We start from the raw sequence: 16,767 nt of genomic DNA on the forward strand, positions 1-16,767 counted from the left end.
GTGAACTATGTAATGCTTTTTATCCATTCAAAAGAGTTTTTGTGAATAAATTAGTATTAAGGAACTTTTTTATAGGATAAAAGGAACAAAAATATGTGTTAGGTTAACTTACAGAGAATAAATTTGGTCAAGGTCAAATTATTAAATTTATTGGTAAGTGAAACCCTAGATTTGACTAAATTGATATTTAAGGAATTTAAGTCAAATTAAATTAATTAAAAATAAAATAATAATAATAATAATAATTTGTATTGGATCAAATTCCCAATTAAAAATTGAATAATAAACATAAAATAATAATTAATTAAAAATGAATTAGTCCAAACTAAAAAATATTAATAATTATATATATTAATGGAAAATAAAAATGAATGAAAATCAACAATAAAAACAAAATTAATTCAAGTAATAATAAATTAAAATAAAATAAGAATTAAGAATTGAAAAAAGAAATTTAATAATAATTAATTATTAAAATTAAAAATAAAATAAAATAAGAATTAATTGAAATTTCATTTATTTATTTTTAATAATTTAATTAACAAAATAATATAAAAATTAGCAAATAGATTAAATTTGAAAATTAGTAAATAGATTAAATTTGAAAATTAATGATTTAAAATAAGAATTAATTAAAAATTAAATAATTAAAAGTATAAAACAGAATAAAAAAATGAAATGGTAATTTGGTTAATATTTGTTTTTTTTAAATCTTTAACATGAACCATATTAAATAGTTTCAGAACTCGACTTCAATTTAATGATGTGATTAATTGAAAAGGCATTCAAAATAAAAATAAAAATTAATAATAAATAATATCTATTAATTGAAAATAATAATTAAATTAAATAAAGAATATAATTTAAGGAATAATGTTAAAGAAGAGAGAATGAGCGACCAATTGAGTCTAATTCTTCTAAATAAAAAAAGAAATAAAATAATATTTTAATGTCCCAAACTAAAAGTAATTTATAGGAGCTAATTTTATTAGATGATAATTTTTCAATAAAAGTGAATGCTCTATATTCTGAATTGAACATGATTTACTTAACCAAAAAAAATAATTTAGTGCTGTGTGTTCTGAATTGAACACGATTTACTAAAAAGAATTCATGAAACACAACAGTGAAAGCAAAAGTGAGGAGGAGGCCTGACCATCATCCAGAAAATGGTTCTCCTGTACAGCTCCATGTCCAGTGGTCTCCATCATGAGATGTGTTTCAACGCCTTGTTGATTGAGATTAATTCCTTTCTGGATCACATTCCTGTATCCCACTCTGTACAGGCAATGCTGCCCACCCCTGCGAGTGATGAATTGAGTGAGGCCTTCACTTGTCCTCGCGTCTGTTACAATTGCTGATCCCGGATGCTCCTTCAGAATGATTGCAGCCATGAGTGCAATCAGCCTGTCGCCATTGATGGGCTTTCCATTTTGGTCGACCACCCCACTTCTATCAACATCTGTGTCAAATACAATACCCAGTTGTGCTTTGTGTTTCAACACAGCAGCAGATGAAACAGCCATGGCCACTTTGTCTTCAGGGTTTGGAAATGTGGTTTGGAAACATGCCGTCTGGTTCGAGGTGGAGGCTGCCACTTACATCTGCTCCAAGCTTTTCCAGTACATCCCATGCGAAAAACCCACCAGACCCATTGCCTGCATTCACTACAATCTGCCAAAAAAACACCAAACATAGAAGATTGAGACCATCAGTTCAAAATTAATTTCAGGATACCAAAATATAAAAGATTTTAAAATGGTAAATCAAAATTAATTTCAACATACCAAAAATAGCATTATGTAATATGTGGGATACGTCTAACCAAATTTTTTTGATTTTATTATATTTATTTGTAATTAATTAAATTTAATAAATTATATTGGGAAAAAAATCATGTTCTTAACATTTAAATTTGTATTGGAAAAACTTTATATATATATTTTTTTGGGAGAGAAAAAAAGCTTAATATATTATATGAGGAATATAAAAGTCCAAAATTTGCTGAAATACATCCAATAGTTCTAAATCTGATCTGTTTGCCGCGTAGACTCAAAAATTCCTATGTTCTATAGAGAAAACATAATATCTAAGTAGCCATAAAAACTATCTGCTATCAAATCTATGTAAAAGTACAGAGAGAAACATGATTATAGAGAGAACATATCATCTGGTGTGGCTAAATTCCAAAACAGAGCACTAAAAGTCTGGTAAAACAAAATCTTGGATCTGAAAAGTGGATCCATCCGAAACTATCTCAAGATGCCAGAATCCAGGTGAGGAGGAAAGACCCATTTTCGAAAGTGCATCGATTGTAGAATTTTTGTCCCCGCTGATGTGCTAAATAGTGCTATTCACCATGCGGCTCCAGTAGTAGTTGATCCTGTCTCTCCAACCGGTCAGGGGCTACGCCAAAATGGTATTTCTCCTGTTTACCGAATCAACCAATAACTTCGAATCTCCATAGATAGCCACCTGCTGTATGTCTAGCAAAATACAAAATTTTAAAAGCCCTGAGAGAGCTAAGGCTTCAGCCAAATTGTTGGAGCCATGACCTCCGTGCCAGAATGAAGAAAATTGAGAAGATTCATTTATCTTGATGTGGAAACCACAACCACATTGTCCCTTTTGTGCGGCCCCGTCGAAGTATGCGGTCGGCTGAGAAAGCTGTACAGAAGATGACCTGTCTGGGCAATTGTTCTGGTACTTGATTTTCTTCTGAGGAAGAGATTCCAAACAAACAGAGATAGAATCCAAAGTTTTAGCAAATGAAATTTTCGAGCTCTCGAAGACGCAATGGTTGCGCCATTTCCAAATATACCACATGGTTAAAATAAAAATTCTACACCATAGGATACGACGCTCACTGCATTTTATGAACCATTTCTGGATCGAATCCTGCATTTCCAGCTTAAAGCCATAAACTCTATCTAATTCCTGCCAAATAAGATAAGACTGCTTGCATTTAAGAAATATATGCAAGTTTGACTCCTCGTCCTCTCTGCATAAAGAATAGATGTTAGGTCCATTCCATCCCCTATTCATTAAGTTCTCCCAGGTGAGATTTCGATTTTGAAATGCAAGCCATGAAAAGAGAATCATCTTCATAGGGCAACCATCTTTCCAGAAGATTTGTGGGAAAATAGGGGATCCAATAGATTGCTCTCCGATCAACTGCTGATAAATTCCCTTAACTGATATATCCTCCGCCTCATTCGGGATGTTCCAAGATAGGAAATCCGAATCTCTTGTTCTGAAAAAACCTCCATTCTGTAGCCTCAACCTTATGCTATTCCACTGCTGCGCAATCTCATGGGGAATGTTCAATTCGACTGCATCTTTCCACCGTGGAATGGGGCCATTCCATTCTGCAATCAATTTATCCCAATAAAAGTATCCGCTTCTGTGGAAATGATGAAGAAGGGAATCTGGAATATCAATTTCATCAGCCCCGCATTTGAAACGGTCACTGCCAATAATGATGTTATTCCCCGATTGAAAGCGCCAGATCAAATGCTTCAAGCAGAGCGCCTCAATCCTTCGAAAACTAAGCCATATGGGGGATCCATATGCTGCACCAATAGAGCCTCTACGGTACCAGAAAAGGAAATTCTTCTTAGCAAGATACTTCGATCGTATCATATGACTCCATGGGCCTACACCTTGAATTGCTCTCCAAAAAGACTTGCACAGGAGAGCTCTACCAAAGATTCTCAAATTGGTTAAACCCCAACGGCCCATCGACTTAGGAAGAGTGATACCGGACAGCTTAATAAGATGAAATTTACTCCTAACTTTATATTTAAAGGGTATACATAGCTTTAGTATGAGTTAGATGTGTAATTACTTTAATGCACATCTTAAATAACATAACTTTATATTAGTTTTATAAATAGAGAAATAAAGTACCTGATATTAAAGATTTTTTTGGAAGCTTTTCTGGTGGATTTTTCCTGTCTAATTTCTCTAAAATCCAGTATGAATTCTTTGAAATTACAAGATTGATGGGTAAACCCTGCACAATAGAAGTGCCCTAGGGGTTTTTCATGGCGCTGAATCCATATATATAGTGAATAAACTAGTTTAAATAACACAAATCAAGATTTCACCTCAAATTTTTCCACCACCGAAACTCCAAAAAGTCCACATAGACAACTCCAAAAATTTATAGTTTCTTCCATAAGTGTTTTCCGCTTTTTATTACAAGTGAAGTGTGTAATTCATTAATTGAACTTGGTAGTAGCACAGAGATGTGTAACTATGGAGTTGACATGTAACATTTAAAAAAATATATATTAATAATAAAAAAAGTCAATTTATACATATATATTAATTGGCAATTGACATGTTTTGAAGCATTATCTAAATCATGAGAATCAATGTTCAAATCTCCCATGGGTCAAGCCCAAAAAAAAAGAAATCCTAATAATTTAACATAATTGATCCAGACTTAAGATCAACCTATGTTCATAAATAAAAAGGATTTGACTTTTATTTATTTTTTAAATAGGGAAAAAAAGGAAAATTGACATCTTTGTCAATTGAGGTTATCTCAGGTAGTTGGGTAAAATGTTTGTTATCTTCCCAACCAATTACTTCACATTTTTATCATTTTCCAAGTATATTTTTGGTAACCTCCACAACTTATTTCTCCTAATTTTATTTATCTAAAAATATTTATTATTTTCCAAAATGGAAAAATTGAGAATTTCCCTTAGAAAATTTATTAATTGGGGACATTACAGTCCTCCCTGCCCTCTCTGACTGTTGATCACCACTATAACCACCAGTAATACCAAAGTCCCAAATATACCATTGATTCGTCCCCAATCTCATCCCGACATGAAGGAATCCCTCGATACCAGGATCCCAAGCCATTCTAATCAATGTGTTAAAGTTGGCAACTAGGGCCAAACTCCATGTGGGTCATCTTATTTATGGCAGCTTATATTTTTCTTGGATCCCTCTCATCGAGAGGTGTACGATTGATCTAAATATCATCCAATTCCGATAAGTATTCATGGAGTTATGAATTTATTTGCATTATAAGATAATTCGTCAAGATCGGCCAACAACCACATAAACCCCACATGTGCTCAATGTTTCAAGTCATTTCAACGCCCTTGGGATCTCTTCCTCTCTCTACTTGTCTTTGGGTTTTAGTAGGAGGAGAGATCCTAAGGAATAACGTTGCTCTGATCCAAAGGGCAGAAAGTTATATATATATATATATATATATAATATAATAATAATTATTAAATAATTTAAATAAATAAATTATCTTTTTAAACTAACCATTGAAATTATTTTATTTATTAATCCTAACTTTTATCTTAATACCTAATATTATAACTTTAATTAATCTATCTATATATATGATTAATTAATTTAAATAAATAAATAAATCTTTTTTTAAACCAACCATTAAAATTATTTTATTTATTTATGTATTTTTACCTAATTTAACTTATTTCCATAAATAATAATAATAAAAATAATAATAATATCAAATTAATAAATAATAATTTGATCTGGGTGTTAAGGTCAAAATTAGCCGTTAGTCAATTTATCCGTAATTTGATCTGGGTCCTAAGGTCAAAATTAGTCGTTAGTCAATTCAGCCATTGGAGACTCTGCTCATACTATTTAACATGCTAAGCTGGATCTGTTTCTTCAATTTGTCTTGACGATGAACCACACTAATTGATTCGTCGTTAGTCAATTCAGCCATTGGAGACTCTGTTCATACTATTTAACATGGATCTGTTTCTTCAACTTGTCTTGACGATGAACCACACTAATTGATTCGAAACCGTCAACAAATGTTTATCTACATGTGATTTACGCCGAAATTATTCTTTCAACTATTATAATTCACAAAAACTTCAATTCAACTATTTGTTTATTAATTAAAATTCTTTAATCTTAATTAATGAAAAACCTTTATCTTTTTATTAAAAAAATAAAAATAAAATAAATAAAAATAACTTAAAAACAAAGCAGGTACATCAGCCCATATCGAATTTATCCATAAGCATGTACGTCACGCCTATCGGATTTTTCCAGAGGCCCACCCAATTGGAATGAGGACTCGTCCATCGATTACAGATTCTCTGGCGAAGCTTAAATATTCTCTTGTAAGAATCGGGAGTTTGATTTTATATGGAACTTGGCTGAGGTCATCAGCGTGTAAGTCGCAGAAGTAATTTTATTTTTATTTATTTTTTTTTTAATTAAATTTTATTTATTTATTTAGAATTTTTTTTACTATTGAATTATACATTTATATTATTTAATTGGTTTTAATTTATATTTTATTAAAAAAAATATAATTATTATTATTATTTTTTTTTATTAAATTTTTTTTTTTTAATTTAAAAAATTTAAATATTTGTATTATATTGTTTTTAAAATGTAAATAAGAATTTTGTATGGTTGTAAGTTTGGATTATACTAGATATATCAAGAATTACATAAGTGTGTTTTCCATATTTTTTTTATGAACTTTTTTACTTGTGAAGGCTTTGAGGTTTTCGATAGAGATTATATTTTAAAACAAAATTTGGGATATTTTAGATATACAAAGCGTACCATACTGGCCTTCCAAAAGGAAAAATTTACACATCAGAGTTTACAGATTATTTACAAAATCTTAGAAAGAACAAAACCACCAATACTCATCATGAGTACGGAATGCTAAAAGGTCCATGAAGACCATGTACGCTTAAATTCCCGAGGCTTAGCTTGCAACCTTTATTGGTGCAACTATTCACTTTTATGTTAAGGTCCCTGAGGACTTGATAATATTCTATGAATGGGATGCCTTTTCAATCTTCCTTATTCTTCTCAAGATGCTTCCTTTGGAGATAGCCTTGTACTAAATGTTGGATATGGAGTAAAGAGTCTCCCGAAATAGTTAACAAGGATGCTTAGTTTTCTCACGTCATCTAGATGCCTTGAAGAAGTGTGTATTCTTTTTCTTGGTTATTTTTCATGTGCCCTAGCCCCATGAATACTTCACTACTAGAGTTTCCTATGTTTTCTATGAATTTGTTTAAATTAGTGATAATTTTCTAAATAACAATTAAAAAATATTACAATCTTAATGTCTTATTAAAAAGGGGATGCTATTGTCCATGAGGTGTAGGATAGATGGTGACAGTCATGCTAAGGGTTAGTGTGGCCTAGGCTAGGTGCAATCCCCTAGTGATTTTGATGGCTTAGATGCCCCTATGTTGCGATTACTCAAGCCACAGTTTAAGCATGCCAATCATGTGAGGGCTCACATTACCTAACATACAAAAAGAAAAGAAAAGGTGATGTTATTGATTTTATACTATTAATAATGCATTTCAATTTGATGGTTGGGTTTTAAGTATTGGTTACAATGGTACCAGTTGTTTTAGGTTAAAATTTAAAATGAGCTATTAGAAAGAAAGAAAGAAAAACTACTCTTAGCATAACCATTATCTAATTTAGGTGTTGATTTTTAAGGTTTTTTGTAATAATGATATTGGTCTTCTATTGGTTTTTAATGTTATGGTTGAAAATTGTGGTAATTTTAACCCCAAATAAATGAGTGGTAACTTTTTGATTTAGGGGACTTCTTTCATGTTTTTTACACAAAAATATGGGTTTCTAGGGCTAGAGTTCTCATTTTGAGGTCATAGCTCTTGTTAAGTTAGTAACTTTATTTTTAATTATACACTTCACAAAGAGCTAAAATGAGTCTTAAGACAATTTCTCTTCCAAGAGTAGTTAATTGTGTTCACCTTAAGTGATTAACAAGAGAAGTTGTTATTCTCCTCAACTAAGTTCAAATCTCTTTCATGACATGCTTTCTCCTTGTGGATTGATTGAGCTTGGCAAGGCACTAACAATTTCACTCACATTAAAATGCATAATGATAAAACAAGATGTTCAAAAATAAACCTTAAAAATTAACTCAATTGATTAGTGTCATTATTGTCAAAACATTGCTAATAATTTGGTGTATTATATAAATTTATAATTTAATTCTCACGCGCTCCGAAACACATTTAGCCTACATTTAACTTTCTAACTTTCTAGTAAGTAGCATATTCATATTAAATAGAAAACCCAATGTTTCTTAAGTATCATATCTAAAAAAAATTATCCAAAAATGTAGAGCAAAATCTATCTAAAAATAAGCTAAAGATTACACATGAAGAAATATAACACTTATAAACAAATTCATGGAGGGGAATCTTCTCTAAATCCACAGGTGTTATTCGAAACAATTCATATTCCATAATTATTATTTTGGTTGTGCACAAGATGAGGCTTTGCATTTTACTTATCTATATAAAACTACAGAGTTTTACGTAGAAGGGCCTGGCGACATGATGATACTTAGTCAATTGATATTAGAGATTATTAAATAAAGAAATTATATTATTAAGGTTGGGTATATATATAACAGAATTCATTCATTTAGGAGATTATGAAAATTGTCATTTTTAATTTTAAAGATTCCTCACATCATAAGCTTATTTAGTGGATGATTTAGTGGATGAGAAGAATTTTAAGCATGTTTTCTTAATTGTCATTTAATAAATAGGTTTAGTCCATTCTTCTAATAACTCTATCTAAAGGGATAATGATCCAAGACCAAGTCAGGAGAATGCCTTTGAATAACTAGATAAATGATTATTGAGAAAGCTCAAAGGAATACACTTATTAAATATGGATAATCATTTGTATTGTATATGGAATATGATGAAAAAAATGAAATAAAATTTATGGGAAAAATGAGATCCATCCTAATGAAAGAGTGAAGACAAATTACCCAAAATATGATAGGAAGAACTATACATGAAAATATGGGATTCACAATTATCTAGGATAAGGAATTTATCAATTTTAATATCAATATTGAATATGAAAAAGGTTGAAACTATTAAAGAATATCATATAAATTTGAAAATGTTTTCTTTTGGGGAACAATTTCGATGTGACCCATTTGAATAGTTGAGAACAAAAAAATAACATGTTGAATTCATCTTATTGGAATTCCCAAGGTGCCACATGAGCTAAAGTATAGGAGAACATAAGAAATCAAGGTCTCATGCTTTAAGGAGGGGAAATTGAGTGGAAAGGGTCACATAGGTACATGTGGGGCGGTGTTAATGACATATTTTAATAATTGATTAGAGTGTCTTCATACTATTGTTGTGTAATTGTAATTACATTAATAATATATTTTATATTTAAAAATATTCGATATCTTTACTTATAAGCTCTTTTTATGTATATTTTTTATTTCTTTCTTATTGCTACATATTTTAATAATTGATTAGAGTGTTTTATTATTATTGTGTAAATTATATCAATATTATATTTTATACTTAAAAATATTCGATACATTTAATTATAAATTCTCTTTTATGTTTATTCTTTATTAAAATTGTAATTTTTCTTTCTTATTGCTCCATATTTTAATAATTATACCATTTTGTAATTGTAATTGTACTTAAAAATATTCAATAAATTTAATTATAAGTTCCCTTTATTAAAATTATAATCTTTCTTTCTTATTGCTTCATATTTTAATAATTGATTAGTATGTCTTCATACCATTGTGTAATTGTAATTATATTAATAATATATTTTATACTTAAAAATATTGGAAACATTTAATTATAAGTTCCCTTTTATGTCTATTATTTATTAAAATAAAATTTTTCTTTGTTATTGTTCCATATTTTAATAATTGATTAGTGTCTTCATATTATTGTGTAATTGTAATTATATCAATAATATATTCTATACTTAAAAATATTGGATACATTTAACTATAAGCTCCCTTTTAATTTTAATCTTTATTAAAATTATATTTTTTTTCTTATTGATTTTTTCCTAATATAACTATTAAAATTACTAGAGGTACAATTGTAATTGTTTTTTCTTATTTTTAAAATTTCGGGAAGCAAATTGCTTAGAGGATTAAGCCTATTGGATGTTTTCGGTAGACACTCCACCTATAATCATGGATCAGAAAACTAAAAGATGTTAAGAATGAATGCTTATAGGTCCTTTAATAGAGAAGAGTTACTAGGTAATGTTAAAGGAAATCAATAATTAGCAAAAAAATTAGATTAATGGTCAAAAAATAAGTTATTAAATAAGTTAATAAGTGGGAAAAAAAAGTAATCATGAAAAAAAAAGGGAGGGAGACAATAAAGGTGGGGGGAGGAGGGGGGAATGAAGGGGTTTAAATAGAAAGAGAGGGGGGACTATATATATATATATATATATATATATATATACACACCATGAAAAAGAAGCTAAGATTTTTTTTGAATAATTAGTAAAGAGAGAATAAAGTTAAAGATTAATACAATGTATTAGAAAGGGACCCAACAAGGAGGGGGATAGAGAGGAGAAGGAGGAGGATGGAGAGGAGAAATTGAAATGACAAATGCAACGAGGAAGGAAATAAAGGAAATGAGTGTGAGGGGAGGTTTAAGAGGGGGAAATATAGAGTAAGTTGATGGATTATTGGTTTCTAGGATGAGCTAAGTTTACAACCATTTTCCCTCTTGAAGTTATTGGGGTGCTTTTTGATCTGGAGAGCTTCCCTAATCATTCAAGAATTATAAAATGAGACATAAGCTAGGATTTTAGACTAGTCAAAGCAAATAAGGTGCTTGGTATTGAAGGAGTGCATGATGATGGTAGACCTCCACACTTGGTGATGCTTGGTATTCACTATGTGCTCTTTAAGGTGGGTTATGGATGGTCAACTTGTTTGGTCAATCTAAGACTTCCGACATGAAGTTAGCCATCTATAAACCCAAGGTTTTGGTAACTCATGGTTTTTCTCATAATCAAACATGGTTGCCGAATTTAATCATAGTCAACCTTGTTTCAACAATGTAACATAAATACATTATTATATTAATGGTTGACTCTGGTCAATCATAGTCAACATTGTCAATAGTCTTCAACCATTAATGTAACAATAACATTAACACTAATGTAACATTAACCATGGTTGACAAACATTAATGTAATAGTTCTCAATGTTAATGTAACATATATACATTGTTGAATTAATGGTCAAACATGGCCAACCTTAATTAAACATGGTCAACCCTCTTCAACCATAGTCAACCTTGTGAACAAAGGTCAACCATGGTCAAACTAGTAAAACATAATAAATCATCAACAACCCTCAACAAGCAACCATATTAATAAAGTGGTTGATATAAGTTGATTGGTGTCATTTTTCCACATTTTGAAATTAAAGTTGCCAATTGGCTTATGAAAAGTGGAAAATGAAGTTGATTGGAGTACATCAACCTCTTTATTAATGTGGTTGTGCTAGTATTTATGTAATATACCCTATGTAATGTCTTGATAACTCAATTCTAAGATACTTTTTGACATATTTTAGGATAATCATGGTGTTTTGTTACTCTATGTTTTATTATGGTCGATTATTGATTATTTTCTCTGGCATTTTATTTCTATTGGTATTGTAGAAGAAGATGAAGAAAGATGAAAATTCAGTTGGTATTGGCATTATTTTGTCTAGCATTTTATTTCTATTGGTACTGTAGAAGAAGATGAAGAAAGATGAAGAGTTAGTTGGTATAGGCACTGGAATGAGAATTTACCATGCACATGAAAAAGTAAAAGCTCTAGCATGAAAATAATAACTACATAAGTTAGAATGAGAATTTTAGCCAAATTAAAGTTGTTTACTACCCAAAATTTAGTCAAGTAAAACTCCAAATAAAATTTAAAGGAGATATCTTATATTAAATTTAACTCCAAAACCATTTTGATATAAAAATTAATAAATTTACCATTAACCATTTAAAAATTCAACATTAAATTTATTATTAATAAGCCATATTTTTTTATAGTATTTAATACAATATAACTTATTTAATATTTTGTATCTTGATAACATAATAAAATGTCTTTTAAATATGATTTTGCACCCATAACTTTTTCCACCCTCCTATTCTTAAACATTAAATTTTGATAAGTCATTTTTTTTTTCCATAATATTTAATACAATATAACCTATTTAATATTTAATATCTCGATAATGACCTAATAAAATGTCTTTTAAATATGATTTTGTACCATGACTTTTCCCACCATCCGATTCTTATATATCAATTTTTAATAAATCATATTTTTTCCATAATATTTAATACAATATAACCTATTTAATATCTCTGTAATGGCATGATAAAATGTCCTTTGCACCCATGACTTTTCCCACCCTCCTAACTTGGGAAATATTAGGAAACCAAAAAAAAATGCCCTGAATTGTGGTTAAGTCAAATATTTAAATTATTATTCGGTGTAGTCAGGGAACCTGAATTGTGGTTAAGTCAAAACATTTATATTATCATGTGAGGGATATTCATGGATATTCCTACCCAAACAAACAAAAGCGCAACCTCGAATCCAGGCCAACCAAATAAAACGTTTATCTCCCCATTTTAATGGTCAACCTCACATTTTCTATATTTCAGGAGCAGAATTATCAGTCTCTCGTATCCGTTTATTTTTGGAATATATATATATATGTATGTATAGATGGGGGATGGAATTAGCAATTGAATGGGTTTGTTCTGGTGTGATATAAGGTCGTCTGGAGGGATAGCGTGATATAGAGATATCAGTAAGGCTGAAGGATAGCGTGATATATAAAAATATCATAGTAAGGCTGGAAGGATAGGGTTTTGTTAGAGGCTGAGATCCAGGCTCATAGTAAAGTTGGAGGAATAAGATTCTCTGTTGGAGTTTAAGATCACAGCTTCAGTGCCATGATCTGGATCTTTGGAGTTTAAAATCATAACTTCAGTACCATGGTCTCTGGATGTTTCTGTTCTAAATTAAACTATCAATTCTAAATATATATGAGGAAATTGCTAGTTCCTATTAAAATATTTACTTTTAAAAGATAACAAAATTTAAAACTGAGTGAAAAATAAAATTAAGAAAAAATACTAAAACTTCCGTGGAATATCTATTAAGCAACCAGAAAATTTTAGATAAAAAAAATGAAAAATCCACCGACCTTGAATCCTTGCAGAGGCTTCTCATAATTAGAGGGATGGTTGACCTGCGTCTTGATGATGTTTCGCAGGTGCTCTGCGTAAACTGGCATGAAATCCACTTTCTCTGTGCCTAGACAATCGAACATAAAATTGCTTTGTTTCTTAACGAACTTAGAGGCGGCCACGTTGCATATGCTCTCCACGTCCACTGAGTCGAGACCTCCGTCTTTTGTCATAAACTTCATCCCGTTCCTTGTGTAAGGCAAGTGGGATGCTGTCAACTGCGCCAAACAGAAAGAAAACAGTTACACAATTGTCAGTTCTGGTTGTTATGCAATTCTGCTGCATATAAACTGTGTAGAGTTTCAGAAATTTGATATATTTTTCGAGAAAATGTTCAGAATTTGTTTTGGCAAATGTTTTTTTCGCTACTGCTGGGAGTGATTTATAAATTTTGAAGAAATTTTTATGGATAAATTAATCCTATTGAACAATTTTGGGGATGTTTCGAACTATCTAGTGTAATTCATCGTCTTGATGATGAACCAAACTAGTCCCTTCTAAAGGTTGACCTAAAATTATTGAGTATGATTCCGAAGAATTTCATCAAAGTCATTTTCACTCCTTGAAATTCAATGCTATAAAAATTTAAAGATTTGTTTTCTCAAAATTTGAATGATTAGTAAAATTTTATGAGAAATTAAAAAAATATTTTGTCTATAATCATGTTAAAATTTTCTTAAAACTTCTAAAAATTTGTCCTAACTCAATTATTATGAGAAATTAAAAAAATATTTTGTCTATAATCATGTTAAAATTTTCTTAAAACTTCTAAAAATTTGTCCTAACTCAATTATCAAACCAGCTGCAGGACAATCATCACTAGCTATTATTCCAAAATATAAACTGACATGACCACTATTATTCAAAAAAACCATACGATCTGGAAATTCTCATTAAAGAAAACTTTCACTGTGCCATATGCCTATCTATTTGATTTTCTATTTTCCTTTTTCTTTCTTTCTGGAAACCAAACCAAATCTAGATAAAGACCAACCCCAATACCTGAAACAATTCTGAATTTAAAAAAAAAAAACAAGAGGAGTGAAAAGGAAAAAAAGAGTAGTTTTTTTTTATACCATAATGGAAGCATCATAACCGAATCCAGGGAGAATGGTGCTCATGAAGCAGGCGGGAGTAGTGGCGAGTCCCATGTCGTACACACAACACCCGGCATTCATAAGCCCAGCCGCCGCCGCCGCCGCCAACGAAGGCCCAGTGATACGAGGATCTCGACCCAAGGAGATTCGAACCCTGGACCCCTCCTGGGCCTTCTTCCCCAACCTGCTGCCCACCCATTCTCCAAAGGCCTCGGCAATGCAGTAAACTGCAGCGGGAGTGAGATTAATTTCCCGGCCTGGTTCGCCCTCCAGCGCGATCCCTCGCACGTCCGGCCCGTTCTGCAATCTCCTAATCTTCCCAGCAGCTTCTTCTTCTTCCAACTCCGTTATCACTCCCTCTTCGCTCGATGTCGCAGAATCCACCCTTGCAGATTCTGCAACCATTGAAGATTTCAGCAGAGGAGCATACATAAGGCCACTGTAATGCTGCAGTCTCTGCTTCTCAACATGAAAGGCTGCGTGATGAATATTATGTTTAACAGCTCGAGAATAACATAATGACATTAATGGAACGCTTAACAGTTTGGAAGATTCCTTAGAAATTGAATTTGCGCAGAAGGAGGAGGACATTGCAGAGAATCTCAGAGCTTCCATTGAAGCCATAGTTAATAACTCTAATTCTAATTCCTATTCCCAACCATTAAACGTATCTCACTTTCAACAGTCTACAGCCTCAGCGTTCCTAGCAGATATTAAACTTAACAGAATAAACTTAACATTACATGAATATATATAGCTGAGGAGGGAGAGGTTGTCTAGCCATTAAAATCATTTTGTCAACTCTGAAGGTGTTTGCACAGAATTAAATTATGTTTTTGTATAGTAAATATGGGTCACACAATGGCTTATCAATAATAAGTAAACACCTCTCGATCACGCGATTCATGAGGAATCATTAAGGAAAACCATGAGAAATACCTTATGAAAAACAACAACTATGACGATGGTGATATCGAATTCTGATTACTTAATAATAAACTAATTATATTCCTAATTAGATGTAAACTCATGCCATTCTAAAATTAATATTTTAAATAAAATATGTAATTACATGTTTTAAATAAAATATTTGAATGTTTATGTTAATTAATAGAGTTGAATATCAATTTTATTTATATATAAAATTAAGAAAATAATATTAAAATGTGTATAAAAAAATATTTTAATATATATTTCAAATAAAATAATTTTATATCAATAAATAATTAAAAGTAAAAGAAATTTCAATGGTTATAAGAGAAAAATGTGTATTTTTTTTATTTTTAAAGATATTTTAATAATATATTTTAATAAAATATTTAAATGTCCATGTTAATAAATATAATTAATATTAACTTTATGTTAATAAATATAGTTTAATAGTATATATTAATATATATATATATTAATATAAATTAATTTGATATATATATATATATATATTATTTTATTTTATTTTATTGATAAAAAATGAATATCTAACCATAAAAGTATGCTCCTCAAATTGTTCAATTGGACATATCAAATGTAAGAGTTCTTTTGAGAGAAGTAAAAAATGTAATTATTGGATTAGTCTCTAATCCTAAAATTCCTTAAACCATTGAAATTGCTATACTTGACATTCTAGAATCATATGGATTGCTACTGAGTAGAGATTGTCATAAAAAGTTAAACGGTTATTTCTCTATTGTATGGTCACATCTTTGGTTACTGTGTAGCCAAAAAAATTAATATTGAACATGAAAGACCTATGAAACATACTGTAAACTTAAATAATCCTAATGAACCTATCATGTTCAATAATTTGATTCTCGGACACTACTCATTTGATTTTTTATTTTGATAATTTTATTAATACAAGTTCACAATTTATAGATTCAGGGTTGTAATTGGAAAATTCTAACTGCATAGAAAATAGTTCATTAAACATTTTTTTATCTTGAATTTATTCTTGGTACATAATGATTTATGGTTTTTTTCTTTTTCTTTTTCTCTTAATGATTTTAAACACAGTGAAGGTGCTAGTGTTAGATGTATATTTAAAGATCTTCATGGTAACAAATTGATGCTATCACAAACTAGAATTTGAACATAGGAATAATATAGTTGAATATCCCATTAAAGGGACTTAAAAAGGATATTGATCTAAATGTTAAAAAATTGAAAGTACTTGTTGATTCCAAAATTATTGCAAAACAAGTTTGTAATTCTATTTATTGTGTCTCAAGTTAATTGAAAAGTTATTAGAATGAGGTCTAGAATTTAGTTCATGATTTTGAAAAAATTGAAATCATTTCAGTACCTTGTTTTCAAAACTAAGATGTTGACATATTTACCAATCTAGCTTCTAAGTTAATTCCAGTAGAGAAATTCTCTCGAGATAAATTCTCTATTGAATTAATCTTCAATCGCTCAGTGCTTGAGAATGTTACGAAGTGGAGGGTGTTTGATGATGATAAACATATTAAATATTTCCTTACATAAGAAGATACTTTGATAGGTTCCATTATTGATGAACTTGAGCATAATGTAAAGCTTCAAGAGTATTATCTAGATAACCA

General features: G+C 30.2%; 1 protein-coding gene across 1 annotated transcript in view; it reads right to left on the minus strand.

Annotated features, from left to right (window-relative positions):
- The window catches only part of LOC149168983 (phosphoglucomutase, putative / glucose phosphomutase), a 38,412-nt gene extending 23,376 nt beyond the window's left edge, over window positions 1-15,036 (minus strand). The window contains 4 exon segments of the mRNA XM_089427000.1: window positions 1,157-1,550; window positions 1,552-1,674; window positions 13,067-13,327; window positions 14,186-15,036. Coding sequence (XP_089283126.1) covers window positions 1,157-1,550; window positions 1,552-1,674; window positions 13,067-13,327; window positions 14,186-14,830 — 1,423 coding nt within the window. The 5' untranslated portion in view covers window positions 14,831-15,036.
- Between the last annotated feature and the right edge of the window lie 1,731 nt (window positions 15,037-16,767).

Source organism: Pinus tabuliformis, chromosome 4_2, assembly GCF_031772625.1.
Source record: "Pinus tabuliformis cultivar Carrire ecotype Pingquan chromosome 4_2, CPIR1, whole genome shotgun sequence".
Classification (NCBI taxonomy): domain Eukaryota; kingdom Viridiplantae; phylum Streptophyta; class Pinopsida; order Pinales; family Pinaceae; genus Pinus; species Pinus tabuliformis.